The sequence below is a fragment of the Rana temporaria genome, chromosome 3 (genome assembly GCF_905171775.1).
Source record: "Rana temporaria chromosome 3, aRanTem1.1, whole genome shotgun sequence".
NCBI lineage: Eukaryota > Metazoa > Chordata > Amphibia > Anura > Ranidae > Rana > Rana temporaria.
In genome coordinates this window covers 456,266,224-456,294,182 of record NC_053491.1, presented here as the reverse complement: position 1 = coordinate 456,294,182, position 27,959 = coordinate 456,266,224, and the positions used below count along the sequence as shown (strand labels likewise).

Sequence of the window (27,959 nt, the reverse complement as noted above, 5' to 3'; positions counted from 1 at the left end):
AAGCAAAGATACTAGTGCTGTCAAACGATTCAAATTTTTAATCGCGATTAATCGCATTAATGTCATAGTTAACTCACGATTAATCTATCTAATTTATGACGAATTTCCCCACAAATATCGCACAATTCTGCAAGTGATTATAATTTATGATCGCTGTTTTCTAGCTGATCTAAAACCATTTTTGACATAAAGGGACACTTTTGGACAATCTACAGTTTTCAGGCAGAAAGAATAGTTTTTATTTTATAAAAGTACATGTAGGACACTGGGCAGACCACTAGGGACAAGGGGGGTGTGTATTTTTTACATACAGTACTGTAATCTATAAGATTACAGTATACTGTGTGTATTGTGTTTGTTTACTTTTTTGAATTTGGCGCTGTTCTCCGCTCCCGTGCGTCGTAACGTCGCAGGGAACGGAGATCGGCGTCACACAGACACTGTGAATCGAGCGAGGAGGACCCGCCAAGCAAGGAGGACCCGCTCGATCACACAGCGGGGTGGCATCGCCGATCACACAGCGGGGTGGCATCGCTGGATCCAGGGACAAGGTGAGCAACTTGCCTGTGAATCCAGCGAGAAGGTAAGCCGCGCCGCGCCGCTGCACACTCTGCACGTCCACCCCGAGCCCCCCCGCGTTAATCGCGCGACAAAAATATTGACGGCGTTAACATGGGTTTGCGTTAACGCCGTTAATATCGCATTTAACGCACAGCCCTAAAAGATACTAAACTATAATTTGAGATTTGAGCACAGGGTATGAAGATGAGTGAGGGGAAGATGGTGCCCGCCCATCTCCATATCATAGCAAGGCAGAAGCAACGTTAAAACGTCACTTCTACCGATAGCTCTTAAAAGGGCAATTTTTAATTAATTTTTTCAAATGACAAAATTGTTTGTTTGTTATTATTGCATTTTGGTGTAAATATGAGATCTGAGGTCTTTTTGACCCCAGATCTCATATCTAAGAGGACCTGTCAGGCCACGTACACACCATCAGTCTAAACCGATGAAAACGGACCGAAGTTCAGTTTCATCGGTCCAAACCGTCCGTGTGTACGCCCCATCGGTCTTTTGTCCTTCGGACAAAAATTAGAGAACTTGCTTTAAAATCGAACCGATGGATCGCTGACCGATAGGTCCAAACCGATGGTTAGTACACAAAAGCATCGGTTCAAAACCCGCGCATGCTCAGAATCAAGTCGACGCATGCTTGGAAGCATTGAACTTCGTTTTTTTCAGCACGTCGTGTGTTTTACGTCACCGCGTTTTGACCCGATCGGATTTTGAGCTGATGGTGTGTACGCACATCAGACCATCAGGCCGCTTCAGCGGTGAACCGATGAAAACGGTCCGTCGGACCATTCTCATCGGATGGATCGACTGTGTGTACGCGGCCTCATGCTTCTTTCTATTACAAGGGATGTTTACATTCTTTGTAATAGGAATAAAAGTGACACAAATATATATATATTTTTTAAAGAGTAGTGTAAAAAATAAAAAGGTAAAATAACTAAGAAAAATAAAAATACAATTTTAAACCCGCCTCGTCCCGCCAAGCTCGCGTGCAGAAGCGCACACATACGTGAGCAGCGCCCGCATATAAAAACGGTGTTCAAACCACCCATGTGAGGTATCGCCACAATCAGTAGAGTGAGAGCAAGAATTCTAGCCCTAGACCTCCTCTGTAACTCACAACTTGCAAACTGTAGAATTTCTTAAACGTAGATTTTTAAGGATGAAGGTTTTTCGCCATTCCACAAGCGGGCGGAATTTTGAAGCGTGACATGTTTGGTATCAATTTACTCGGCGTAACATTATCTTTCACAGTTTAAAAGAATTCAGCCAACTTTACTGTTGTCTTATTTTTTTATTTAAAAAAGTGTATTTTTTCCAAAAAAAGTGCGCTTGTAAGAACGCTGCGCAAATACGGTGTGACATAAAGTATTGCAATGACCGCCATTTTATTTTCTAGGGTGTTAGAAAAAAAATGTATAATGTTTGGGGGTTCTAGGTAATTTCCTAGCAAAAAAAAAATGTTTTTAACTTGTAAACAACAAATCTCAAAAAAGAGGCTAGGTCCTTAAGTGGTTAAACTTGAACTGAAAATTCTTTAGGATCTAGCAAAAGTTCTCAAAACTTCAGTTTTGCGGCATTTATATGCCGCTATTAGCTGCAATTGCGCTTAGAAACTTTTTTTCTCAGTCAAAATTAAAAACGCCTATAAATGAAATGAGGCTAAACGCGAGTTACCGCGTTTACATGCGGTTACAAGCTGTTACAGGTGTCTGGCGTTTCAAATGCCTCTAAACATCCGTCCTGAACGCATTTCTTTTGCTTTCCAAAAAATGCTTCTAAACTCAACTGCCTATAAACGACTATAAACGATCGTGTGTACATGTGCTGATAAGATAACATAGAGGAGAGTTCAGGAGCAGTTGAAAAAAATGCCCAACTGCTCCTAAATGTCCGTTTACCAGCAGAAGTGTACTGTATATGACGCCTTAGCAGATTCTTTAGTGTTAAAAATGAAATGTTATTAGATCTGGAAATCAATTCTAATTTACAATTTTTTGGGATAATGATATAGGGCCAGATTCACAGAGCAAGTACGCCGGCGTATCTACTGATACACTGGCTTACTTTCAAATTTCCCACGTCGTATCTTTAGTTTGAATCCTCAAACCAAGATACGACGGCTTCTGGGTTCGATCCGACAGGCGTACGGCTTTGTACGCCTTCGGATCGTAGGTGCAATACTTTGGCGCCTGCTGGGTGGAGTTCGCGTCGTTTTCCGCGTCGGGTATGCAAATTAGCGATTTACGACGATCCACGAACGTACGCGCGGCCGTCGCATTTTCTAACGTCATCTGTAGTCTGCTTTTTCCGGCGTATAGTTAAAGTTGGAATTTTTTTGCGTATAGATAGAATTGCCATGTTAAGTATGGCCGTCGTTCCCGCGTCGAAATTTGAATTTTTTTTTTTTTTTGCGTAAGTCGTCTGTGAATAGGGATGGACGTAACTCACATCTAAGGTAAAAAAATGACGTCCTAGCGACGTCATTTAGCGCAATGCACGGCGGGAAATTTTGCGACGACCCCCAACCCGCCCAATTTGAAATCCGCCGCCAGAAATACACTACGCCGCCGTAACTTACTGCGCAAACTCGCTGAGGATTCGAATATACACCAGGTAAGGTACGGCGGCGTAGTGTATCTCTTATACGCTGCGCCTAACTAAATGTATGTGAATCTGACCCATAATCACGCACAACTCCTTGTAGCTAAAGGATAGATCGATTTCTTTCTGCAGTGGATCTTTTGCTAAATAATTCACGGACATCCACATCAAAACAATTATGCAAACTTTGTTATTCAGAACATTAGTCATCTTCAGAATTTTGCACACATAATTTAATCTTTTATATTTTTTTAAGTTATAACCATTTCGTATAAATTAAAAAAAAATGTGTGTACAATAATTTAAAAAGCTTTAAAAAGGTAATGCAAAAAGAAGACATTTTAACAGAAGAAATATGAAAAGGCCAATGCCCTACAACAACTTTCTTGTACTCTCTCATAGTTCTCTGAAACAAAAAAAAAACTTGAGAATAAAAGTTCCTTAAAAATTAATATGAATAGTACGGGAACTTTTTAACTTTTTTCTTAGCACAAAAATAGGGATCTTTATTTTCAGTATTTAAAAAGAACAACACTTAAATGCACTTTCTATTATTCATATATTAAATAACAGACGATCCTCTGTCTCTCCCCATAGGGTTAATACCATAGCCAATGAAACTGCATATACCATGGATATTCCCCATTGGAGACCAAGAAGCAGCCCCCCATAAGGGAAATAAAGTCGGCTACTATCTGTATTATTGGACAATAAGGATCAAATATAGTAAAAATAAAAGTTGTTTATTTCAGTATCAAAAGATTTTTAGAAAAATACAAAATATTAAAGAGAATTGTATTGCTCACATATTGAGTTAATTATGACCAATGCGACAAAATGACAATCCATCAACACACCTTGTATAAAATATACAATTGGTGCTATATATTTTATACAAGGTGCATTGATGGATTGTCATTTTGTCGCATTGGTCATAATTACCGTATTTATCGGCGTATTAAAACGCGCACTTTTTTCCCCTTAAAATCAGGGGGAAATCGCGGGTGCGCATTATACGCCGATCCGCGCTGTCTCTGAGCGCCGCCGCCGACATATACCGAGCGCAGTACACTCGGGTACACTCGGCTAGGCTCGGCCATGCTCGGCTCGGCTCGCAGTCCTCCTAGCCTTTATGCGAGAGGAGTCGAGCGTGGCCAAGCCTAGCCGAGTGTACCCGAGTGTACTGCGCTCGGTATATGTCGGCGGCGGCGTTCAGAGACAGCGCGGGAGAAGCGGAAAGAACACCACCAAGGCCGCAGACGAACGCCGGACCGGACAAGGCCGCCGATGGACGCCGGGCAAGACACTGACGAGGGGCATTCAAACTGTAAGTAAATCGATTTTTTTCCTGAAATTTCCCTTCTAGACTTGGGGTGCGAGCTATACGCCGGTGCGCGCTATACCCAGATAAATACGGTAACTCAATATGTGAGCAATAAATTCTCTTTAATATTTTGTATTTTTCTAAAAATCTTTTGATACTTAAATAAACAACTTTTATTTTTACTATATTTGATCCTTATTGTCCAATTATACCGATAGTAGCCAACTTTATTTCCCTAAAGGGGGCCGCTTCTTGGTCTCCAATGGTGAATATCCATGGTATATGCATCTTTTTTTCCAGCCATGTTATTGTAAGTTTCACATCTTACTTAAGACAACTGTCCCTTTTTTTGAAAATAAGGCTCTTTATCCTGTGCAAGCTTTCTGAATTGAGCCTTGTGTGTAGTCTTGGGAATATTAATAATCTAATGCATTTTTCCACTTATTAGTGAACATTTCATTTTAATTTAACGTGAACATTTGTGTTTCAGAACCTAGTTTGTGAAAAGTAATGATATTAACCTGTAAATGGCTTTTTACCCAACACAAGTTTTTATACAAGTACACTATGCAATTAAGTCTCTGTTATATTCCACCTGTCTTGCAGACATCAGCATTTAGTGTGTTGTATTAGGGTGCATTCACACCACGATTTTATCATCCTACTTGTTCTCACGATTTTTAGGTTTGAAATCGTACAAATCTGTATGGCAAAATGTATCCATTCACTTCCATTCATTAATGTAGGTCCCCAAGTGCATCCGATTTGATCCGCATCAGATTTGATACGATTTAAAATTGCATCAAAAATCGTGTTTGACCACGATTTTTGGTCCTGATTTGAAATCGTATTAAAATCGTGTCCGATTTTTTTTATATTGTGGTCAATCTAAATCGTAATAAATTGGATGACTGTGCGTTTTTATCCGATAAATCGTACCCGATTTTTTATTACGCATGCGCACTAGACACTGGAACGAGCTAGAAACTTCAAGAATTGTACAAAAGAAAAAAAAAACATTCAAATAGCCAAAACTTTATGGCCATTGCCAGACATTATTTAAAATCAGGATCCGATTTTTTAGTGAAAATCGGATGGAAAATTTACATACGATTTTGTCATATACGATTCCATCCGATTTAACGGTCCGATTATCGGATGTAAAAATCGTGATTTGAACCTAGCCTTACAATTTCTGTAATCTGAAGAATTTCGTTTAAATGAGATGTTTGAGATGAGTCATTTTGCGATTGAATGAAATCCTCCTATATGTTCACTGTGGATCTTCTTTTTGCAAAAAGTCAGTTTGGTTATGCATAGTGTGATGGATATGTTGAACATCTTCATATTCATATCATGGACTTGAATACAACCACCATGCCCCTAATGAATGTGTGCGTATGTATGTATATATATATATATATATATATATATATATATATATATATATATTGTAACGTTCGGGGGCTATAGCTCGGTGGGATTAAGTGCACAAACCGTTCGAGCTGAACATAAAAAGGCTTTTATTCATAGGTCAACAAAAAATAAGGCTTTTCTCAGCACACAAGGAAAACTATAAACGAAAAGTCTGCTTAGCTTCAGCATCAAATAAAGTCTGCTTATCTTCAGCACCAAAAATAAGTCAAAACAAAACACATACAGTTCGTTGGTAGACGGGTCTTCGCCCCCTGTGTTCCAAAAAGTCCTCACTGTATTCTGAACAGCAGCTATCAGACTCCCAGCTTGTCTTCACAGGTGCAATCTCCACACTCCCTCACCACCTCCAGCACCACTTCCTGTTTAAATGGGTGGTTCTCTGGGAGTGTTAACACCTTGTGTGCTGGCTTTCAGTGTTTAGGAGTGGAGGCTATTTCCCACCCAAATAGCCCTTTAGAGCCTCCAGAATTCCAGGCCCCAAATTACTCTATCAAGACAGAGAGAACTGCGAGCCAGTCCTCTCTGGACTAACTCTTACCTGGAATCCTTCACCCACTTTGGGTGACCCCCTGAACACTCTTCCCACTATTAAAGGGACCATAGCCCAAATAGTGGTGCTGTATAGCACCCGTCCAGGACCCATCCCTGGCGTCCTGTACAATATATATATATATATATATATATATATATATATATATATATATATATATGTATGTATGTATGTATGTGTATGTGTATATGTAATATATATGTGGTCGGATACAACTGTATATGATTTTACAGTTACAATATATTTTCTGATAGGAAGTGAGGTTCCTATCGTCTCCTGTCTGGTTGGAAACCAAATAAAGATTCCCTGTGTTAATTGAAGGTGTCCAATTATACCGTGTTTGTGTATAGAGCTTGGCCAGACAATGTGGCACCATTTAGCCAGGGGTCCTGTGATATGCTAAATGTGGGAAGTGGGTGTGTTAGAGGAGATCAAAAGGAAGTTTGTTGATGTCAAATATGCAAGTCTCTGGACATTTCCCTTTTCAAAAGGATGTGAAGCTGTCGTGTCCAGGGTGGGGGGTCCTTATCTGTCACTCTGAAAAGACACATATTAAATCCAAAAGCAACCAATCGTATCCTAGGGAATTTGAATTCTTGGAGGGGGGAAATGGAGACTGGGGGGAATAAATACAGTCAAGCTAGTTGCCTTGAGGCTGCTGTGTGAATGATGACCTGATCTGAGGAAGCATGGTGAAGTACTCTGTAAATATACCTCCTTATTTCCTTAATCTAGTTTATAACTTTTTCCCTTTCTTAGTGCTTGTCTTTACATACTGTTGAGTCCTTTACAGCCATATTCTTATTTGTATCTTGTATGTTATAACAATATTTATATGTGTATCAGCGGTATCCTCTCTGTTTTAACAAGTGATATTGTTATACCTGAAGGGTTTCACATGTACTGGTACTTTAAGGCTGGCTCCACCCAGCAGTGATGACAAGGGTCAAGGGGCATAGTAGCCATCTTAGAGAGGGCACATGTATTAAGCAGAGATATGTAATGTCCTGAGATGCATGTTGCAGTGTACAGCCTGTACTGAATAAACCTCCATTGTACCAGTCCAGAGTCTTGTGTCCTTCACAACACAGAGGATATAACAGATATCATTTATGTTATGGTTGTAAATATTGGATTACTACAAGTTTCTTTTTCTGTATGATAAACTAATTATTTTCTCTTTTCGCACCGCTTTTCTTTGTTTAAATTTTTATATAGACAAAAAGGTTTTAATCGTTTATTTTAATTATTTAAGTGCGGTATACATATTTCCATAACAAATCTGTGGCCTCTGTATCTTCACCTGCAGGGAAAAAAGGAAATAAAGGAAAATTAGAGTGACTCCATGTATATTTTCATTTATTTTGTATAATTATTTTCATAATTGTATCTGGATGCCCACTGGCTGTGTGAGTTCCCCACTCACTCCCGGTCTGGCCAGTGCCATGTGGGGAAGGAAAAAATGCAGACCTGTTGCTGGCTAGGTCTGCACTCCTAGGCGTTGTACACACGACCGAACATGTCCGCTGAAACTGGTCCGTCGGACCAGTTCCCGTGGACATGTTCGGTCGTGTGTAGGGCCGACCGGACAATTTTCCGGCCGACCGGACATGTTTCTTAGCATGCTAAGAAACAGTTGTCCGCTGGAACCATGTCTGCCGGACATGTCCGATGGTCAGTATGACTCATCGGACATGTCCGCTGGCCCGAGAACCCGCGCATGACGTCAAAGTGATTCGACGCATGCGTGGAAGCATTGAACTTCCGGGTTCGCGCACGTCGCTGCGTCATCGTCACGTCGCCGTCACATCACCGCGTATTCTGTCCGCTCGGATTTTGGTTTGATGGTGTGTACAACCATCAGACCAAAATCTCCGAGCGGACATGTCTGATGAAAACGGTCCGTGGACCATTTTCATCGGACAGGTCCGCTCGTCTGTACGCGGCCTTACAGAGAGAGAGAGAGAGAGAGAAAAGTGTGGGAAGCCAGGCAGAACAGACCAGAGCTGGGGAGCAGAGAGAGGCTGAGGACTTAGCCAATGGGAGCCTCCTGTCCTGTCTGTCTGCATTCAGAGAGACTGAACACGAGAGAGATGTTGGGGACTTAGCCACAGAAAGGTCTTTGGCTGAGTTGGGACCACAACTGGAGAGACCTGTTGCTAACACAAGTGAGAGATTGAGCCTTGTGAGGACCTAATCGTGAGGACTGGAGACTTCTGGGACAACAGACTGCCAAGCATATAGAATTGGACCTGTTGCACGCCCAAAGCGGAGAGCTATATCGCCTTGCATATCTCTACACTGACACAATTTAATACAATAGATTCTGCGCCTTGTTCAGCATCCCATCAGCCATCCATTGAACACTTTTAAAGGGGCAACTACATGTACACCACCTTACAGAAGGGCCCCGACGAAAGCCAGTCAACACTGACATTTAGCCAGCCTTTGCAATCACCTCCAGGGGTACCCCTTTATCAGTAACTTATATAAATACCCGCTATTGGGGCTATAGGCATAGTGTGTACATGAAGACCCTTTTATGTTTTTAACTTGTTGAATATTGCTATAGTTCAGTTGATCACCATCTTATGGGTTGGTGTTCACTGTACCTAGTACAGCATCCTTGAATCTGTTAATTTTCCTGTGAATGGTTTATGCACCATTTAACTGTGTTGTCTTAATACATTCATTTATTCTACCAGTTGCTTATGGCCTTTTTTTCTGTGTACTGTTTAGATTTGTAGCATACTAACGCTAAGCTAACCAGGCATATCAGTGGGGACTGAGCAGCTTAAAGAGTTGTAGCAGAACCCATCTTCACCAGCGGCTATTGCAGGGATAAACTGTACATTATAATTTTTAGGATTTATATAGCGCCAACAGAGTGTGCAGTAATTTTTCAATATAAAGGGAGATAATACCGTTTCAATACAATTCAATAAAAGAGGGTTAGGAGGGCCCTACTCATGAGAGCATACAATCCAATAAGGTGGATCAAGTGGTATATAAGGAAATACATGTGAGGGATGAGCTGGTGGAGAAGATACAAGTACAGTTGTTAGGTGGAAGCAGCATAGGCTTCCCTGAAAATATGAGTTTTCAGGGATTGCCTTAAGGTGGATGGAGTAGAAAAGAGCTGGACAGATTAGGAGAGAGTTCCCAAGCATGGGAGATGCTCTAGAGAAGTCCTGGAGGCAAGAAAGAGACAAGGGAGCTAGAGAGCAGCAGATCTTGGGAGTAATGGAGAATACCATTTTGGTGAAATTTCTTTTTTTTGTCTCAATAGATTTTTATTGACATCTTTTTAAATGTTACATATTCAAAGAGTATGTACAGGTTATTTCTCAAAGAAACATATTTAACAACAAGAAAGGCTGGTGATACATCTCGTCATGTGGTGAGGTAGGTGATGTATGATAGATACAGTAAAACAAGGATTGCAATTAGCACTTTGGAAAGATACACATTTAGCTAACAGAGGCGGTCAGATAAGTATACGCGCAGTACAGGAGGATGAAGGTGGGCACCTCCACCTGGACACCCCCATAGGGTGCTAAACTGTGCCCGTGTGAAGGTGACCACCCCCCGCAGGCCAGCCTCTAAGTTTGTAGATCAGGATCGTTGATCACACTAATGAAAAACTAAAGATGAATACAACCAAAACAGGTAAGAATGTAATAAAGATGATGAGAGTTGAACAATTAACTGTGGTAGACCTCTCAAAAGATTCCATTCAAAGTTTCAGGTTAAACGCCTTAACAAATTCAGGGGAGCTCACCCATTCAATCCACTGATGCCATTTTCGGAGAATGTGTGTTTTGTCACGGTGGCATATAGTTAGGGTCGTTTCATGTGAAAAGTGCACATGTGTGGTGTGGACAACATCATGAAGAGTAGGGGGGCCTGGGTCTTTCCATTTCCTAGATACACTGAGGCGTGCTGCTAATAGAATATGTGTTATGACTGTCCTCGTTGGATTAGGGAATCTGTCTATATTCAGTGATAGTAGAGCTAGGGATGGTTGTTCTTCTATTGTTAATTTTGTAACGTCAGATAATAATTGGAACACTGAGCGCCAATAATGTGTACGTTTGGGGCATTCCCAGAATGTATGTAGTAAGTCACCTTTTTTTCCACAGTTCCTCCAGCAAGTATTATCAAGAGTAGTGTAAAATTTGGACAATCTGGCAGGTGTCAGGTACCAATGATAAATTAGCTTAAATGCAAGTGGAGCAGCAGGTGGTCTTATATATAGAGTGACAAGCCTTTTCCCATTGGGCTTTTCCCCAGGTCTTTTTCCCATCTAGTCAGCGCAATGCAGCTGTTGAATGAAGTCTTAGAGCGAAGTAAGTTATAAAACATTGATACTTCTTTTTGATGGACTTGTAGTAGATCCAGGCTTTTTGGGGGAGATTACATGTCCAAGTTTTGAGTGAGGTAAGGCAGTGTTGGGTGCGTATGTACAGGAATATATCGGAGTTTGGGAGTTGTTATTCTTTTTGTAGTACGGGAAACGTTTTGGGTTTGTCATTGTCTATCAGATCAGATATGTAGGCAATACCTCTGTCTTTTCATTGGGTGATATTTCTGAGACAAGATTGGAGATGTAGCTTGGAGAATGTTATTCAGTATTCAATCAGAAGTCAGTAGAGTGATTAGCATACATGGGTAGTGGACATTGAGCAGTTGGTAAGGTGGATGAATAAAAAAGATAGTCAGAGAAGGTAAGAGAGGAAGTGAAGAATCAGTCTATACCTCAGTTATTGTATCCACTGCTTCTAGTTTGGGTTGAAACTTTTTCTTGCTAGACTGGATTGGAGACAAGAAGGAAATGATAGAAGATTATTAAAATGGCTTTAAATGAGAAGTGTGGGAACGGTAAAAAAACAAACAAAAAACATACATACCTCCAGTGGTGGCTGGTGATATTTTTTGGGGCAGCGGAAAACACCCACAGCCACCACCCCCTGGTCAGTTAAGTCATCCGCACCCAACCCTTCCAGGGTGGTCTGTTGGTCTGGTTAACCGCACCTCCCCCTCAGTGAGTCAGTCACCAGCCCCGCACGTACCCCATCTATGGTGTGGGCAGCACTTCCCCACTGGCAAAGGGCAGCGGGTTTCACTGTGTCTTCTCCACAGCATCACGGCGGCTTCCGCTGTGCATCCCCTCCATCCTCCTCTAAGGCCGCTATTGGGAAACGGGTCTCAGGACCCGCTTCTTGATTGGCCGGGAGGATAATCAGTGTGACAATAGCGAATATCCCACTGGGCGAGCCTCTGGCTCTAATCACTTGCTTGAAAAAAAAACTTATGGATGGGCTGCCACTGCTTACCTCCCTGCTTCAGCATCACTCTGCTGCTGCAGCTGTCCCCTGTCAGTTCAATGTCTGAAACAGAGTGATCACATGCCCGGTGATCATCATCACTAAGCAGAGAGCAGTGACTGTTAATGCACAGGCTCTCTGCTCTGCCCCTCGAGTGATCACTGGAGCGCTGGGGTGGGAACAGGGCGGGAGTAGCTGACTTAGGCTCTCAGCTGCCCATCAGGCATCTGGGTGGATCTCAACATTGTCAGGTTGATTCCACAGCCTGGACCAGCTCTGTGCTTTAGTCTGCTGTCAGATGAATCTGGGTCACAGCATTTTCCTGTGATCCAGAAAAGAAGTAAGGCCAAAAAAAGCTTTGACCATACTTCTCATTTAACAAAAAATGGTATATAGTGAAATAGTGATTAAGAAGAAACATATTTTTTAGAAAATAGTGTAGTGGCTTCTATCACTCACAAACATCAATGTTTTGTTTATCATAAACATGATTTAATAAAAATAATAATAATAATAATATATAAAATATAACACAGTCTCTTGTGTATTATAATTGTGGTGCAACCTCCACTCTTATTAAATTAATATAATTTGTCACTCGTGTAAAAATCACCACTTGTGACACCATCTTAAACATCATATGCTCGCCTTCTTTGTTTGACTCATAGGTTGTAATAGGTCAATTGCCCTTTAAGAGCAGGGACACTCTTCCACTCTCCTCCTTCCACACCTGGTGGGGTTCCCTTCCCCTTCTATGATCCTTCTCCACTGCTGTCAAATCCGAAAATATGGATGGGGCTTGATACACTAGGCATAATGCGTAAGGGGCGGAGCTGGTGACATCACTATGATTGGATAGGAAGTGAGGTGCTATCTGTCAGGAGCCAGTATATCTACATGTACCTGTACATGCTTTCATCGGTAGTGCACTGAAATGTGTGGGCATGAAATGCTTTTTTTTTTAAATAAAGATTGTGTTTTGATGCAGAGATGAACTATGGACAAATACATTTTCTTTTTGAAAAAATATAATATATAAAGTGGAGTTTATGCAGTCCCATCCATGCAATCTGGGTTTGACAGCAGTAGAGAAGTATCACGGAAGGGAACCCCACCAGGAGTAGAAGGAGGAGAGTGGAAGCAAGATTGACTCCACTCTTAAAGGTGATGGCATGCAATTGACCTATTATAACCTATAGGTCAAATAAAGAAGGTGAGAGGTCTCACCCTTCTACAGGGTGATACAGACAGAAGGGGGCTATGAGTCTGTCCTCCTCCTGAAGAGTGATACAGACAGAATGGGGCTATGAGTCTGTTCTCCTCCTGAAGGGTGATACAGACAAAAGGGGGCTATGAGTCTGGCCTCCTCCTGCAGGGTGATACAGACAGAAGGAGCTATGAGTCTCTCCTCCTCCTGCAGGGTGATACAGACAGAAGGAGCGATGAGTCTCTCCTCCTCCTGCAGGGTGATACAGACAGAAGGAGCCATGAGTATGTCCTCCTTCTGCATGGTGATACAGACAGAAAGGAGATATGAATCTGTCCTCCTCCTGCAGGGTGATACGGATAGAAGAGAGCTATGAGTTTGTCTTCCTCCTGCAGGGTGATACGGACAGAAAAGAGCTATGAGTCTGTCTTCATCCTGCAGGGTGATACAGACAGAATGAGCTATGAGTCTGTCCTCCTCCTGCAGGGTAATACAGACAGAAGGGAGCTATGAGTCTGTCTTCCTCCTGCAGGGTGATACAGACAGAAGGGAGCTATGAGTCTGTCTTCCTCCTGCAGGGTGATACAGACAGAAGGAGCTATGAGTCTGTCCTCCTCCTGAAGGGTTATACAGACAGAAGGAAGCTATGAGTCTGTCCTCCTCCTGCAGGGTGATACAGACAGAAGGGAGCTATGAGTCTGTCCTCCTCCTGCAGGGTGATACAGACAGAAGGAGCTATGAGTCTGTCCTCCTCCTGCAGGGTGATACAGACAGAAGGGAGCTATGGGTCTGTCCTCCTCCTGCAGGGTGATACAGACAGAAGGGAGCTATGAGTCTGTCCTCCTCCTGAAGGGTGATACAGACAGAAGGGAGCTTCTACTCTGTCCCTCATACAGGTTGACCCAGGAGCAGTAGCTTTACAGCGGTTGCTCCTATTATTAAGGTTAATTAAGCTTTGAGATGAAATATGAAATGATTCAGAACATCACGTAATGCTTACCATTCAATCTGAGTCTATATTTAGGTTTAGATTGAATATCCCATTTTGTGCAGTCCACTGATCATCAGTATCATGACTCCATAAATCTTCACTATCTCTGAAGAAGTCATCCCTGGAAACATATGATGCAAATACACCAATTATAAAACATCAAAATGTATCCCTACGACCTATAATTCTTTGTATTATTTTTTAAATAAAAACCATAATCTGTCGCACTGCTTTACACACATAAAATCCAAAGTTAAGACCAAAGTTAAGCTGGTCATACATGGAGTGAATTTCAGCCGGTTTTGGACGAATCTCTGAAATCTGATCCAATCAGATGCAGCCACTGTTTGGGTACTCTGACAGCTGTCAGAATACAATAATCGGCAGTGCAGTTTCCTCCATCCACGTGGTTTAGCAGGTTTCTCTCATTGAGTCTTCAAGCATAAATGTATGTACAGTCAGCTAGTGATATACTAATGTGGCCCCCATAGCTGTGCTTAAAAGAGAAGTATGGGAATTTTTTTAAATTTTTGAATCATACTTACCTAAGTGAATCCATCATTAGTCCAATGCTGCATCTGTCCCCCGAAGGCTGAGAACCGAGCGATCAAACTTTGCCGATCGCTCGGTTCTCAGTGCTTCCTGAGCAAAGATCTGGTGACTGTCAGTCACTGTCTGTCTGCTCTGCCCCCTCCATGCTCACTAGAGCACTGGGCTGTGGAGGGGGCTGGAGCAGCCAACTCAGGCTCTCAGTGGCTTGCTGAGAGGTTGTGTCGGGTGCTGATCCAGGCATGTGGGCAGATATTAACCATATGGTCGCAATCTTTCCTGAGCCTGGATCGGCTTTATGACATCACCTGTCAGCGGGGTTCAGCCTGCTGTCTGCTGAAAACAGGTCACAGGAATGCAGATCATTATGCACTCCTGTGACCCATTTTCAGCAGACAGCGGGCCGGTTGTACCTCTCTTTTAATTTATACTAGTAAATGATAAGAACCTGACGTTTCTGTAGTCTGCAGGAGCCACATTTATCAGTTGCTATCATGTTCATTAGGCTGGTAGTGTAGGGCAAAGGGTTTAGGCCAAGCATGAGTTCAGGCCCAACCTTTGCCTGAACAGTCGTTCATCGAACACCCAAATTTGCAGGGTGTTTGGCCTGCCGAACACCCTGCACTGCACTGAGCTCTGATTCTTTTGGGAAAGTTTTACCCAATCAGGGCACAGTGTAAGGAGCGGTCTGGGAAGCTGGCTGTGGTGTCCTTAACCACCTCAATACTGGGCACTTCCTTCCCAGACCAATTTTCAGCTTTTAGTGCTCTCGTACTTTGAAGGACAATTACTCAGTCATGCTACACTGTACGCAAATGAAATTGTTATCATTTTGTTCACACAAATAGAGCTTTGTTTTGGTGCCCACTCACCAATCCCAGCGACCTCTAGTATTGAAGAGTGGCATGAGGGTTCCGCAGCAGACCTCTACAGAATCTGGTCCAAAGGATGGCGCTTGACCCTGTGTTGCGCCGCGTCCACAGCCCAGCTCTATCTGTCGTGGATGTGATGAGAGTGGCTTCTGAATGACCAGAGGTGGCTGGTGGTGGATGCTCCTGTACCCGCCCACGATGACTCTCCTCCTTGTAGCACAGGCCGCAACTTGGCTGCAGCAAAGTCTAGCACCGTGTCACTGCTTGCAGATCCAGGCCGTGGTCCCAAGAGAACAATTCTGTCCCCCACACAGGCTTTTTATAATAGTCCAATTGAGTGTAACATTTTGGATCTTTGGACTACATGTCCCAAGATGCTTTGCTCCATTCTTCGGTCTCATTCACCCTGACTGCACAATGTGATGACATAGAGTCCAGGCTGGGCACTATGATTAAACAGCCACAATGCAGCAACATTGTAAAGTGTCTATGGACATACTGTATGCAGACAATATTAGCCAGCTACTGGCTGAGACCTAAAAACCAACTGTGTTGCCAGAAATTTTTAAGGAAGCTCTACAGAGCACTAATGTGGGAACATTGACTAGTAAAGGGATTGTAATGGCATCTTTAGCAGTCTTTTGCAACATGCTGTAGGTTTAGCATTGTCTCCTGCAGCATGTCCCCAATATCCAACTATACCTCTAGCATGTCTGCAGTGTCGGGCCAAACTCTCATTTAGCATGCCTGTAGTCTCTGACCATCTCCTGTAGCATGTCTGCAGTCTCTGACCATTTCCTGTAGCATGTCTGTAGTCTCTGACCATTTCCTGTAGCATGTCTGTAGTCTCTGACCATTTCCTGTAGTATGTGTGCAGTCTCTGATCATTTCCTGTAGTATGTATGCAGTCTCTGACCATTTCCTGTAGCACGCCTGTAGTCTCTGACCATTTCCTGTAGTATGTGTGCAGTCTCTGATCATTTCCTGTAGTATGTATGCAGTATCTAACAGTTCACTGTAGCAATAAATACACACTAAATATATGTGAGCCCTATGATAATGTCTTGGGCTGCTCTAGGGGTTTCTATATAAGTAAAGCGGTTCTCCACCCTAAAGTGAAGTCCCGCTGATCGGAACCCTCCCCCCCTCCGGTGTCACATTTGACACCTTTCAGGGGGGAGGGGGGTGCAGATACCTGTCTAAAGACAGGTATTTGCACCCACTTCCGACCCGGCATTCACGGGCAAAAGACGGGCATTGCGTCACATCCCGTCGCCCCCCCCGTTGTGTGCTGGGAACACTTGGCTCCCAGCACACAGCGGGAGCCAATCGGCGGGCACGGCGCGACTCGCGCATGCGCCGTAGGGAACCGGGCAGTGAAGCCGCAGCGCTTCACTTCCTGGTTCCCTCAGCGTGGATGGAGGGGGGAGCAGCAGGGTGACGAGCGATCGCTCGTGCTCTGCTGCGGACAGCGCTGGACTCCAGGACAGGTAAGTGTCCTTATATTAAAAGTCAGCAGCTGCAGTATTTGTAGCTGCTGGCTTTTAATATTTTTTTGGGGTGGAACATCCGCTTAAGTTCATCACTATTGCCATAAAAATGTCAGTTCACAACTTTTTGCACGGTACTCACTTATTCTTCTTCCTTTTTTCTCTGACCAGGTAAAACGATACCGTGATAATAACAATGAACAGGACAGCAAGGGAAACTCCCACCCCTGCATACACTCCGGCTTTTGATATTTTTCCTGTGCAGCTTGCACCTGTATACATGAAGATATCTGTCTCTGGACACCTGTGTGGATAAAGAATATATTTACCATCCTAGTATCAGCATGTTTCACCCCTTTCATTATCAGGCAATTTTGCAGTTTTCAGTGCTGTGATCGTTTGACTGACAATTATTTGGTAATGCAACACTGTGCCGGAACAAATTTTATATAATTTTTTGAGACAGAGGTTTGTTTAAAAAATGAATACCCTTTGTATTTTTTGCATTCTACGTAAAGAAAAAAAGTGCAAATATTTAGAAAAATAAAGACCATTTTTTGTAAAGTGGAAACCACAAACTGATCTTATTTAGACATGTGCACTGCCGAAAAATGTGTTTGTTTTAATTTTTCATTCATTTTTTTTCCGGGTCATTCGTTGTGATCGAAATTCGTTATTTTGAAAAAACGTGTAACTTCGGAAATTTTTTTAATTTGTTACGTTCCATTCATTTAGATGGCTTAATTCATAAAAATCCAAAAATCAAAAATTCTGAATATTCAAAAATTTGAAAATCCGAAAATAAGAATGAAAATCTGAAAATTCAAAAGAACCAAAACCCAAAAAATTCTAAAAATGTGAAAATTCAAAAGAACTAAAATCCCCACATTTGAATTATTAACTAACAATAACTATTACTAACTATTAAATTATAGGTATTGGAATTTCCTTTCAAATTTGTCTGTTAGTGAACGTAACAAATACAAATTTATCCGAAGTTACGAATTATCCAAAATAACGAATGCCACATCTAAACAAATGGAATGTTACAAATTAATAACAATAAATAATAAAAATGTTTTATTATGTATTGTTACTAATTTGTTACGTTCCATTTGTTTAGTTGTGGCATTCGTTATTTCGGATAATTCGTAATTTTGGATAAATTCGTATTTGTTATGTTCACTAACAGTCAAATTTGAAGGGAAATTCCAATACCTAGAATTTAATAGTTAGTAATCGTTATTATGAGTTAGTTATTGTTTCGGGTTTTAGAACTTTTGGGTTTTCAAACTTTAGGATTTTCGTTCTGATTTTCAAGTCTTCAGAATATCAAATTTTTGCATTTTGGATTTTCTAATTTCAGATTTTTGCTCTTATTTTTTGATTTTCATTTTTTGAACTTTTGTTCCTTTTTTCGAATTTTTTGATTTTCAAGTTTCAGATTTTCATTCTTTTGAATTTTTGAATTTCAGATTTACATTCTTTTGAATTTTTGAATTTCAGATTTTCATTCTTTTGAATTTTTGAATTTCAAATTTACATTCTTTTGAAATTTTGAATTTCAGATTTTCATTCTTTTGAATTTGAATTTCAGATTTACGTTCTTTTGAATTTTTTAATTTCAGATTTTCATTCCTTTGAATTTCAGATTTAAATTCTTTTGCATTTCAGATTTACGTTCTTTTGGATTTTTGAATTTCTGATTTTCATTCTTTTGAATTTTTGAATTTCAGATTTACATTCTTTTGAATTTTCCTAAAAGCTTGTAAAGTGGGTTTTCATCATTTTGAATATTTCCAAATGAACAAATTTGTCAAATTTTGTCGAAAAAGAAACACAGAACAAAACTAATTGCACATGTCTAATCTCATTTGCCACATTTTTTTGGAAATAAAGATAAGTCCAATTAGTACCACATAAAGGAAGCATAAAAGGCCTCCAAAGTGAAACTTTCTATTGAAAAAAACATGAAAACAATTTAACATTACACTGTGATGAGCATAACATGTAGAAGATTTACTTAAGCAATCCTCTATGCTGTAAGCATTTAACTTCAATGGTAATTCTAGTAAACCTGAGTTTGGTATATAACAGGACCTCGTTTACTTTAATTAGTCCTACAGAACAAAAATGTATAAAAGTTCACCCCCCGGCCCTGGGTATTAGAAGGTCTTCCTTGAGAACTGAGCATGAAAAATGATAATGGAACTAAATCTCAGGGACGTCCCGAGCCAAGGACTAAGGTTTATTGAGGCAAACATTAATTTAGATATAAAAAACACGTACTATTGGCCAGGCGTTGGAGCTCATTTGATGGTGCACTTAGGTGTCATTAGGGTCCTTCTCTTCAGTGAAATGCAATTTGATGCAGTGTGCAGCATATGGTCTGAGCACTGACAGGCTGACCCCCCACCCTTCAACCTCTGCAGCAATACTGGCAGCACTCATACGTCTATTTCCCAAAGACAACCTCTGGATATGATGCTGGGCATGTGAACTCAACTTCTTTGGTCGACCATGGCGAGGCCGGTTTTGAGTGGAACTTGGCCACCATGATTCAGCTCACTTTCAGGGTCTTGGCAATCTTCTTATAGCCTAGGCCATCTTTATATAGTGCAACAATTCTTTGTTTCAGATCTTCAGAGAGTTCTTTGCCATGAGGTGCCATGTTGAACGTCCAGAGACCAGTATTAGAGAGTGAGAGCGATAACACAAAGTCACATGACACGAGGAGGGAAAATGGCTAATTGGGTCCAATTTGGACATTTTCACTTAGGGGTGTACTCACTTTTGCTGCCAGTGGTTTAGACATTATTGGCTGTGTGTTGAATTATTTTGAGGGGACAGGAAATTTACACTGGTATACAAGATTAACACTTACATTGTAGCAAAGTGTCACCTCCAAGATGACCACTGCCTTCCTAAGGATACTGAGGGTAAAGGTGATGGACTGGCCAAGCATGTATTCAGACCTAAACCCTATTGAGCATCTGTGGGGCATCCTCAAACAGAAGCTGAAGGAGCGCAAGGTCTCTAACATCCACCAGCTCTGTGATGTCATCATGGAAGAGTGGAAGAGGACTCCAGTGGCAACCTGTGAAGCTCTGGGGAACTCCATGCCCAAGAGGGTTAAAGCAGTGCTGGAAAATAATGGTGGCCACAAAAATTATTGACACTTTGGGACATTTTCACTTAGGGGTGTACTCACTTTTGTTGTCAGGGGTTTAGACATTGAGTCCTCATGCACACTGGATGTTAAAATAATGTTATAAAAACGGCAGCAGCTTTGCAGTGAGTTTTTCAACTTTTTTTAAAGTTTTTTCAATAGCGTTTTTTAGCGTTTATTAGCATTTTTAGCGTTTTTCCGCATTAGCGTTTTTTTGTTGAAGAACATTTTTTTATTTTTTCAATACATCAAAAATGTTAAAAAACGCAGGTGAGTGAAGTTTTTGAGTGTTTATCAGTGTTTATCGACGTTATTCAGCGTTTAGCAGCATTAGAGCGTTTTTACAGCTGAAAAACGTCTCTCAGAACCCACTAGTTTCTTTTTTTTTTTACTGCTCAAAAACGTCACTGCCCAAAACTGCTGATAACAGCCTATGTGTGCATGGACACATAGGATAACATGATGGAGAGTTTATTGACTGTAGAAAAAAACGTCTACTGCCAAAAACAGCTGCTGTAAAAACGTCCAAAATTGTCCAGTGTGCATGAGGGCTAATAGCTGTGTGTCGAGTTATTTTGAAGGGACAGCACATTTACACTGTTATACAAGCTGTACACTCACTACACAACATTGTAGCGAAGTGTCATTTCTTCAGTGTTGTCACATGAAAAGATAGAATAAAATATTTACAAAAATGTGAGGGGTGTACTCACTTTTGTGAGATACTGTAGATCATGGGTGCTCAACCTATGGCCCTCCATAGGAACTACAAGTCTCACAAGGCATTGCAAGGCTGACAGTTACAGGCATGACTCCCAAAGGCAGATGCATGATGGAACATGTAGTTCTGAAACAGCTGGAGGGCCACAGGTTGAGCACCCATGCTGTAGATTATTTGATTTTCAGTTAGTGTTGAAGGGGGATTCCCCCCCCCCGTAGCTCTATTGTGTTCTGCCTGCAGGAGGAGGGGTGGGCATGGAGAGCCTTCCTGGCCGGGAGAACACTGATTACTGCTAGCAGCTATAGCCACTGGCAATAATCTCATGCCAAAAAGCTGGTTGTATTGAAGTCGATCTATGTATAGTAAATTTGTTGTTTTACAAGACGGCAAAGCAAAAGTAACTAACTCTTAGGCCTCGTACACATGGCAATAATCTCATGCCAAAAAGCTGGTTGTATTGAAGTCGATCTATATATAGTAAATTTGTTGTTTTACAAGATGGCAAAGCAAAAGTAACTAACCCTTAGGCCTCGTACACATGGGCAAGAATCTCATCAGGGAAAAAACGTTGTTTTTCCCGACGAGATTCTTGGCAAGAATCTCTTGCCGCCCGAGTGTACACACTGACCTTTTCAAAAGAACCGTGGTTCTCTTGAAAGGCAAGAATGCAGCGATGTCATCACGTACGACGAGCATGCGCTGGTCACATTTGATGCCTTCACCGCCATCTTGCTTCACCCTACCTATGCCGTGGAAGCTACCGTGCATGCGTCAAAGTAATTTCGAGCATGCGCGTGTTTCCACAGCGACAGGTAAGTATACACACTCTCGGGTTTCTCATCGGGAAACAGGCTGACAAGAATCTCGATGAGAAAATAGAGCGCAGGTTCTCTATTTTTCTCGTCGAGAGTCTGGCCAGATTTCCCGACGAGAAACCTGAAAGCCTTGTACACACAAACGTTTTTCTCGGCAAGAAAGCTCTGCCAGCAGTTTTCTTGCTGGTTCTTGCCGAGAAAACCGGTCATGTGTACGAGGCCTCAGGCTGGTCCTGTCTGATTAAACCCTCAATAATATAACATTTTATATTTTTTTGGGTTCTGACCATAATAAATAAATACAAAACCACATTACATCTGTACCACAAAATTTAAGACCATCCTCATAGCTCCCAACTGTCCCTGATTTCGAGGGACTGTCCCTGATTTGGAGAAATGTCCCTCTGTCCCTCTTTCCTCCTCATTTGTCCCTCATTTTGGTCTGATCTATATAGTTGTATATAAAATGCACTTTTTATCTATCAAAAAGTGTTTCCCAGTGCTAAACCTTTCATCTGATTTCTAAATTGCTCCATTTGTAAATTCTAAAAGACAATATAAAGGAATATTAGTGGTGAAAAAAGCACTTGTGGGTTTAACCAATATTGTTTTTTGTACAATTCTCCTTTAAGGGGGCGTGACAAGGGGTGTGTCCTATACCTGCATACTTTTGCTGATAGGTGTCCCTCATTCCCATTTCAAAAAGTTGGGAGGTATGCATCATACTTACAAACACTGTGGACCAACATCTCTCTGAATCACACATTTTCCATCATTACAAGACTTAGGCTGTGCATAGGACGGATCACAAAATGACATACAGGTCAGTCCATCTGAAGTGATTGTCTCTACAAAGAACTCTTTATATGCTGGTTCGATAATACTACAGACTGGGAACAAAGAGAAAGTATAACTTTAATTAAGTCTTCACACTGTATTATTTAAAAGCCATTTGTCTAGTCTACTTTAAAAATAAAAAATAAAAAAATGTATTTACCTTGAGGTTTAGGAACTTCATTTTCTATGACGTTAACATATTTTTCATCAAAAAACAGACAATGAGAATCTGCATGGAAAATAAAATGGAGTTTGGTGAAACAGAAAATGTTTTAACTGCTTAAATTATTACTAGGATATGAAAAGACAGGTGGAATGCAAAACTGAGACACCTGGAGGAAATTGAAATCAATCTATTAGGCCGGGTTCACACTGGAGCGACACGACACTAGTACTACTTTGGATCTGACTTTGCCCTGTGACTTGAAGCTGACATATGTCCGACTTTCAATGAACGGGAATCCGACTTGGATCCCTACCAATACCAGGCACTGTGTTTGATATAAATCTTGAGGGGGAACTCCACGCAAAAAAAAAAGAACGGCATGGGTTCCCCCTCCAAGAGCATACCAGGCCCTTGGTTCTGGTACAGATTTAAAGGGAAACCCCTTAGCCGAAAAAAACGGCATGGGGCTCCCCCCAAAATCCACACCAGACCCTTATCCGAGCATGCAAGCCCGGCCGGTCAGGAAAGGGGGTGGGGATGAGCGAGCGCCCCCCTCCTGAACCGTACCAAGCCGCATGCCCTCAACATGGGGGGGTGAGTTGATGAGGACAGGGCCTCATGTTGATGAGGACAGGGCCACTTCCCGTTGGTTGTCGGGGTCTGCGGGCGGGGGGGGGCTTATTGGAATCTGGGAGTCCCCTTTAATAAGGAGGCCCCCAGATACATGTGAATGAGTATGGGATACATACTACACAGGTTTTTAAAGTAATTTAATAGGCAGCTCCGAGGGTCTTCTTCCGACTTCTCTTGTCCCGATGTTGACTTGACGCTCTCTCCCACTGTAATGTGGTACGGTGTGCAACCATTTATATAGGCATGGGGCGTGGTCATCGCGTGATGTCACACAGTGACCCCACCCGTATGACGTCACAGTCCCATCATGCCCCGGGACTGTGACATCATACGGGCAGGGTCACCGGGTGACATCACCCGGTGACCACGCCCCATGCCTATATAAATAGTTGCACCCCCAAAGTCAGAAGAGACCCCCGAAGTCGGATGAAGACCCCCAGAGCTGCCTAATAAATTACTTTAAAAACCTGTGTAGTGTGTTTTTTTTCTTGACACTTTTCCCCCAGGTGATGTACGATGTACCATATACTCATTCACATAGGGTGGGGGGCCGGTATCTGGTGGCCCCCTTATTAAAGGGGGCTCCCAGATTCCGATAAGTTCCCCGTCCGTAGACCCCGACAACCAACGACCAGGGTTGGTCGGGAAGAGGCCCTGACCTCATCAACATGGGGACAGGGTGCTTTGGGGTGGGGGGGCGCAGGAATTGTGCGTCTTCATTGGTGTCAGTGGGAAGAATTATGGCCCCATTTTATTAAAATTAATTTTACTGCACACAAACACAATATAATACAATTTTTTGGGTAAAATCTGAAAGATGGGGTTGAGTTGATAGATACTAAACATGTCAAAACCCAACATTGCCCCTTATGTATTAGCACGGCCAGGTGCAAGGCTCTCTTTCTGGAGACAAGCATAGATCATACTGTTTCAGAGTAGCTTTTTCCCCTGCCTACAATTGCAGGAGAATGGATGAACTATAAGTAACAAAATGCCTGGCTTCATTACTCTCAGTGGAGATGGGGTAGTGCATGTTCCTCAGTCTTCTGCGGTCATTGTTTGGCCTGTTAACTAGACATGTGTGGTTCATTTTTTGATGAATATTTTTTGCTATTCGGATATTTTGGAATACCCGAATTTCAGTAAAAACAAAGTTTACCGAATGCTCCAAATAACAAAACAAAATTTGTCCTAATTTCTGAAATTCAAATTGAAATTCGAACCAAATTTTTATCAAATTCCAGTCGAATTTGAACTGTAAACATATTTCTGAAATCAAAGACTGTGTGTGTTATTAGAGTACAATTTCGAAATAACACTATTTTTGTTAAGCCAAAGGTGATTTAAATAGTCATTGTAATCATTTGATGAAGATTTTTCTTTTGTTTGTTCACTTCGAATAAAAAATGTAAATAACATTTTAGTTTTGACCAATTCAAAATGTATAGATTTGAACGTTTTAAATCGAAAAAAATCGTTAAATTCAAAGAAAATTCTAAAAATTCTGAACACCAATTCAGAACACCAATTCCAAACACCAATTCCGAACACCAATTCCAAACACCAATTCCAAATACAAATTCCAAATACAAATTCCAAATACGGACTGAACAAATCAACCAAATTTAATGAAACAAAATAACTAGATTAACTAATCTAAACAAAAAAAAAACTCATTTTTCGTCATGCACATGTCTACTGTTTACCATGGTCCCGGACTCCATGGAGGAATGTAAGAGCCATGGAACTACTGTGGGTGACGGCAGAGGTGGCTGGGCTGGCCCTTCTTGCTACCGTAAAAGTATTTGGATGGCTGTAGAGCCGATTGGATCACGCTTAATGATTGACTGATTGCTGGCTGGAAAGCTCATGGCTGTAAATTAATTACATAAAGTTCAGGACGTTTTAAATGCCCAAAGGATGGCAAGTGGTTATTTAAACATTTTTCAGGCTTCATCACTTCAGAAAGCCTCCAAACCAGGTAAAGCCAGCCATAGATTAATGGAATCTCGGCCGGACATATCGATGTCAGTAAAACCAACCTGTCTATTTTTTTGCATGTGATCACTTCCGGAGGCTATAGCCACCAGCGGTGACCATTGTGTTCTGTCATGAAGGAAGGTGCCCCATGCTCCCTCTGATAGGTGGCACTGATGGGCACTGACAGGCCTTACTGAAAGGTGGCACTGATAGGTGTCAATGATGGCACTGATAGGTGTCAATGATGGCACTGATAGGTGGCACAGATGGACACTAATAGGTGACACTGATAGGCAGCACTGATGGGCACTGATTGACAGCACTGATGGGCACTGATAGATGACACTGGTAGGCATTGATAGGTGGCACTGGTGGGCACTGATGGATGGCACTGGTGGGCACTGCTCAGCAGTGCTGATATGCACTGGTAGGTGACACTGGTGGGCACTGCATGGTCTGGAGTGTACGGGACCGATGTTGAATTTAGAAGATCAGTCATTTCCCCATGTCAGTCCACCCCCCTACAGATAGAACACACCCAGGGAACATACTTAACCCCTTCCCCGCCCCCTAGTGTTAACCCCTTCACTGCCAGTGGCATTTTTATAGTAATCCAATGCATTTTTATAGCACTGATCGCTATAAAAATGCCAATGGTCCCAAAAATGTGTCAAAAGTGTCCGAAGTGTCCGCCATAATGTCGCAGTACCGAAAAAAAATCGCTGATCGCCGCCATTACTAGTAAAAAAAATATATTAATAAAAATGCCATAAAAATACCCCCTATTTTGTAAACGCTATAACTTTTGCGCAAACCAATCAATAAACGCTTATTGCAATTTTTTTAATGAAAAATATGTAGAAGAATACGTATCGGCCTAAACTGTATATTTTTGGGGGATATTTATTATAGCAAAAAGTAAAAATTGTTTTATTTTTTTTCAAAATTGTCGCTCTATTTTTGTTTATAGCGCAAAAACTAAAAACCGAAGAGGTCATCAAATACCACCAAAAGAAAGCTCTATTTGTGGGGGAAAAAGGACGCCAATTTTGTTTGAGAGCCACGTCGCACGACCGCGCAATTGTCAGTTAAAGCGACGCAGTGCCGAATCGCAAAAAGTGCTCTGGTCTTTGACCAGCAATATGGTCCGGGGGTTAAGTGGTTAAGCTAACCTTGCAGGTCTTAAAAAAGAAATTAGATGCAAATCTGTAATTATCAGGAGTACAAAAAGTAAAGTCCTTGGCACGCTTTCAAGAAAAAAGAAAGATAAGATGCAGCAGCCGGAATAGATCGTCCAAATATCTACTTAGGAAAAGTACAAACAGTATGTCAGCTGGCCCTTGCTTTGTTTGTAAAACTTAAGCCCTGTACACATGATCAGTTTTTCCAATGAAAAAAGACAGATGGACAGTTTTCATCGGTCAAACCGATCGTGTGTGGGCCCCATCGGTTTGTTTTCCATCAGTGAAAAAAAATAGAACATGTTTTAAATTTTTCCTATGGATAAAAAACGATCGTCCGTGTGGAAGTCCAACGATTGGGCCTCTATCATTGTTACAGATTGTGAGATGTTATATTGGTGAAGCCGCTTATTGTATATATGTAGGCTTTTAAATACATTTTGTATCAATAAAAGTTCTTCTACTTTTTTATATAAAGCTTCCTCATCCTGTATAATTGATCAAAAAGAGGGTTCTTTCTAGATAGATCAGTATACTGCTGTTTCTCCTCCCAGCAATCTGAGCCCCATGTGCAGCTGAGAACAGAGGGTATGTGATCACTTATAAAAAGGGGGGGGGGAGTATTTATAATGTTTTTTGTTTTTTTTTCTATGTATATTCAAATATTTTGCCTTTCATTTCTATTTGTAAATGAATTGGTTGTTTTACAAGATGAGGGGTCACATATACTAGAACTTAAAGCATATTAAAATCCAAAACAGTGTGTTCTGTAGAAATTAAAGTGAGGTCAGTTACAATTTAAGGTTAATGGAACTTGAAAACATACCATTCTGTGTGCAGTTCTGCTCTGCCTTCGCTTTTTCCACCTTCGCCTTGACATCCTGGAATATCTCCTGGTATTGATCCTCTACAGCCATATCTGTTCTGTATTCTATCTCCACAATCACTTCATGATTTACAATAATGCTGCCATTCCTGCCACAGATAAAGAATATAGAATATTGCTGGGTAACGCAAATATTTCACCTTTTTTTTTTTTTCGTTTTCAAAATGGAGTGGCCAAGTATAATGGTGGTCACACATGCTTCCATTTTATTATCTGTTCAAATCTGCAAATGATTGAATAGCTATAACTTCCCTCCCAATCAATTTGGACTCCATTTAGATCGGATTCCATCAAACTGAGTTGATTGGACAGGGAGGAAAATCATTGAACATTTTGCATTGACAGTACTGAGATACTATGTTCATGAATAAATAGTGGAAACAGAGAAGGATAACTTACAATCATTCACTATGGACCGGATTCTCAAACGAGTTACGCCGGCGTATCTCCAGATGCGCCGGCGTAACTCTAAGTCCGAGCCGTCGTATCAATGCGCCTGATTCTTAGGCCCCATACACACGAGAGAATTTATCCGCGGATACGGTCCAGCGGACCGTTTCCACGGATAAATCCTCTCAAAGATTTCCGCAGATTTCTATGCGATGGAGTGTACACACCATCGCATTGAAATCCGCGCGGAAATC

At 41.5% G+C, this 27,959-nt stretch overlaps 1 protein-coding gene across 1 annotated transcript; it reads right to left on the bottom strand.

The window, feature by feature from the left end:
* Window positions 1-7,599: 7,599 nt before the first annotated feature.
* Window positions 7,600-27,400, bottom strand: LOC120930937 (mucin-3B-like). Its single transcript, XM_040342070.1, has 7 exons — window positions 27,256-27,400; window positions 22,630-22,698; window positions 22,363-22,522; window positions 17,070-17,231; window positions 14,026-14,137; window positions 11,250-11,303; window positions 7,600-7,794 (listed from the first exon to the last, which is right to left on the bottom strand). Exons 1-5 carry the CDS (start codon window positions 27,344-27,346, stop codon window positions 14,029-14,031), a joined length of 591 nt encoding a protein of 196 aa, XP_040198004.1. The 5' UTR covers window positions 27,347-27,400; the 3' UTR covers window positions 7,600-7,794; window positions 11,250-11,303; window positions 14,026-14,028.
* Window positions 27,401-27,959: the final 559 nt, after the last annotated feature.

Excerpts from the sequence above, each read along its gene's own strand:
- LOC120930937 (XM_040342070.1), bottom strand. The coding sequence starts at position 27,346 with ATGGCTGTAGAGGATCAATACCAGGAGATATTCCAGGATGTCAAGGCG. Across the intron at positions 22,523-22,629 it reads TGAAGTTCCTAAACCTCAAG|TCTGTAGTATTATCGAACCA; the intron begins GTAAATACATTT and ends CTTTGTTCCCAG. Across the intron at positions 14,138-17,069 it reads GAAAAAAGGAAGAAGAATAA|GGATGACTTCTTCAGAGATA; the intron begins GTGAGTACCGTG and ends ATATGTTTCCAG.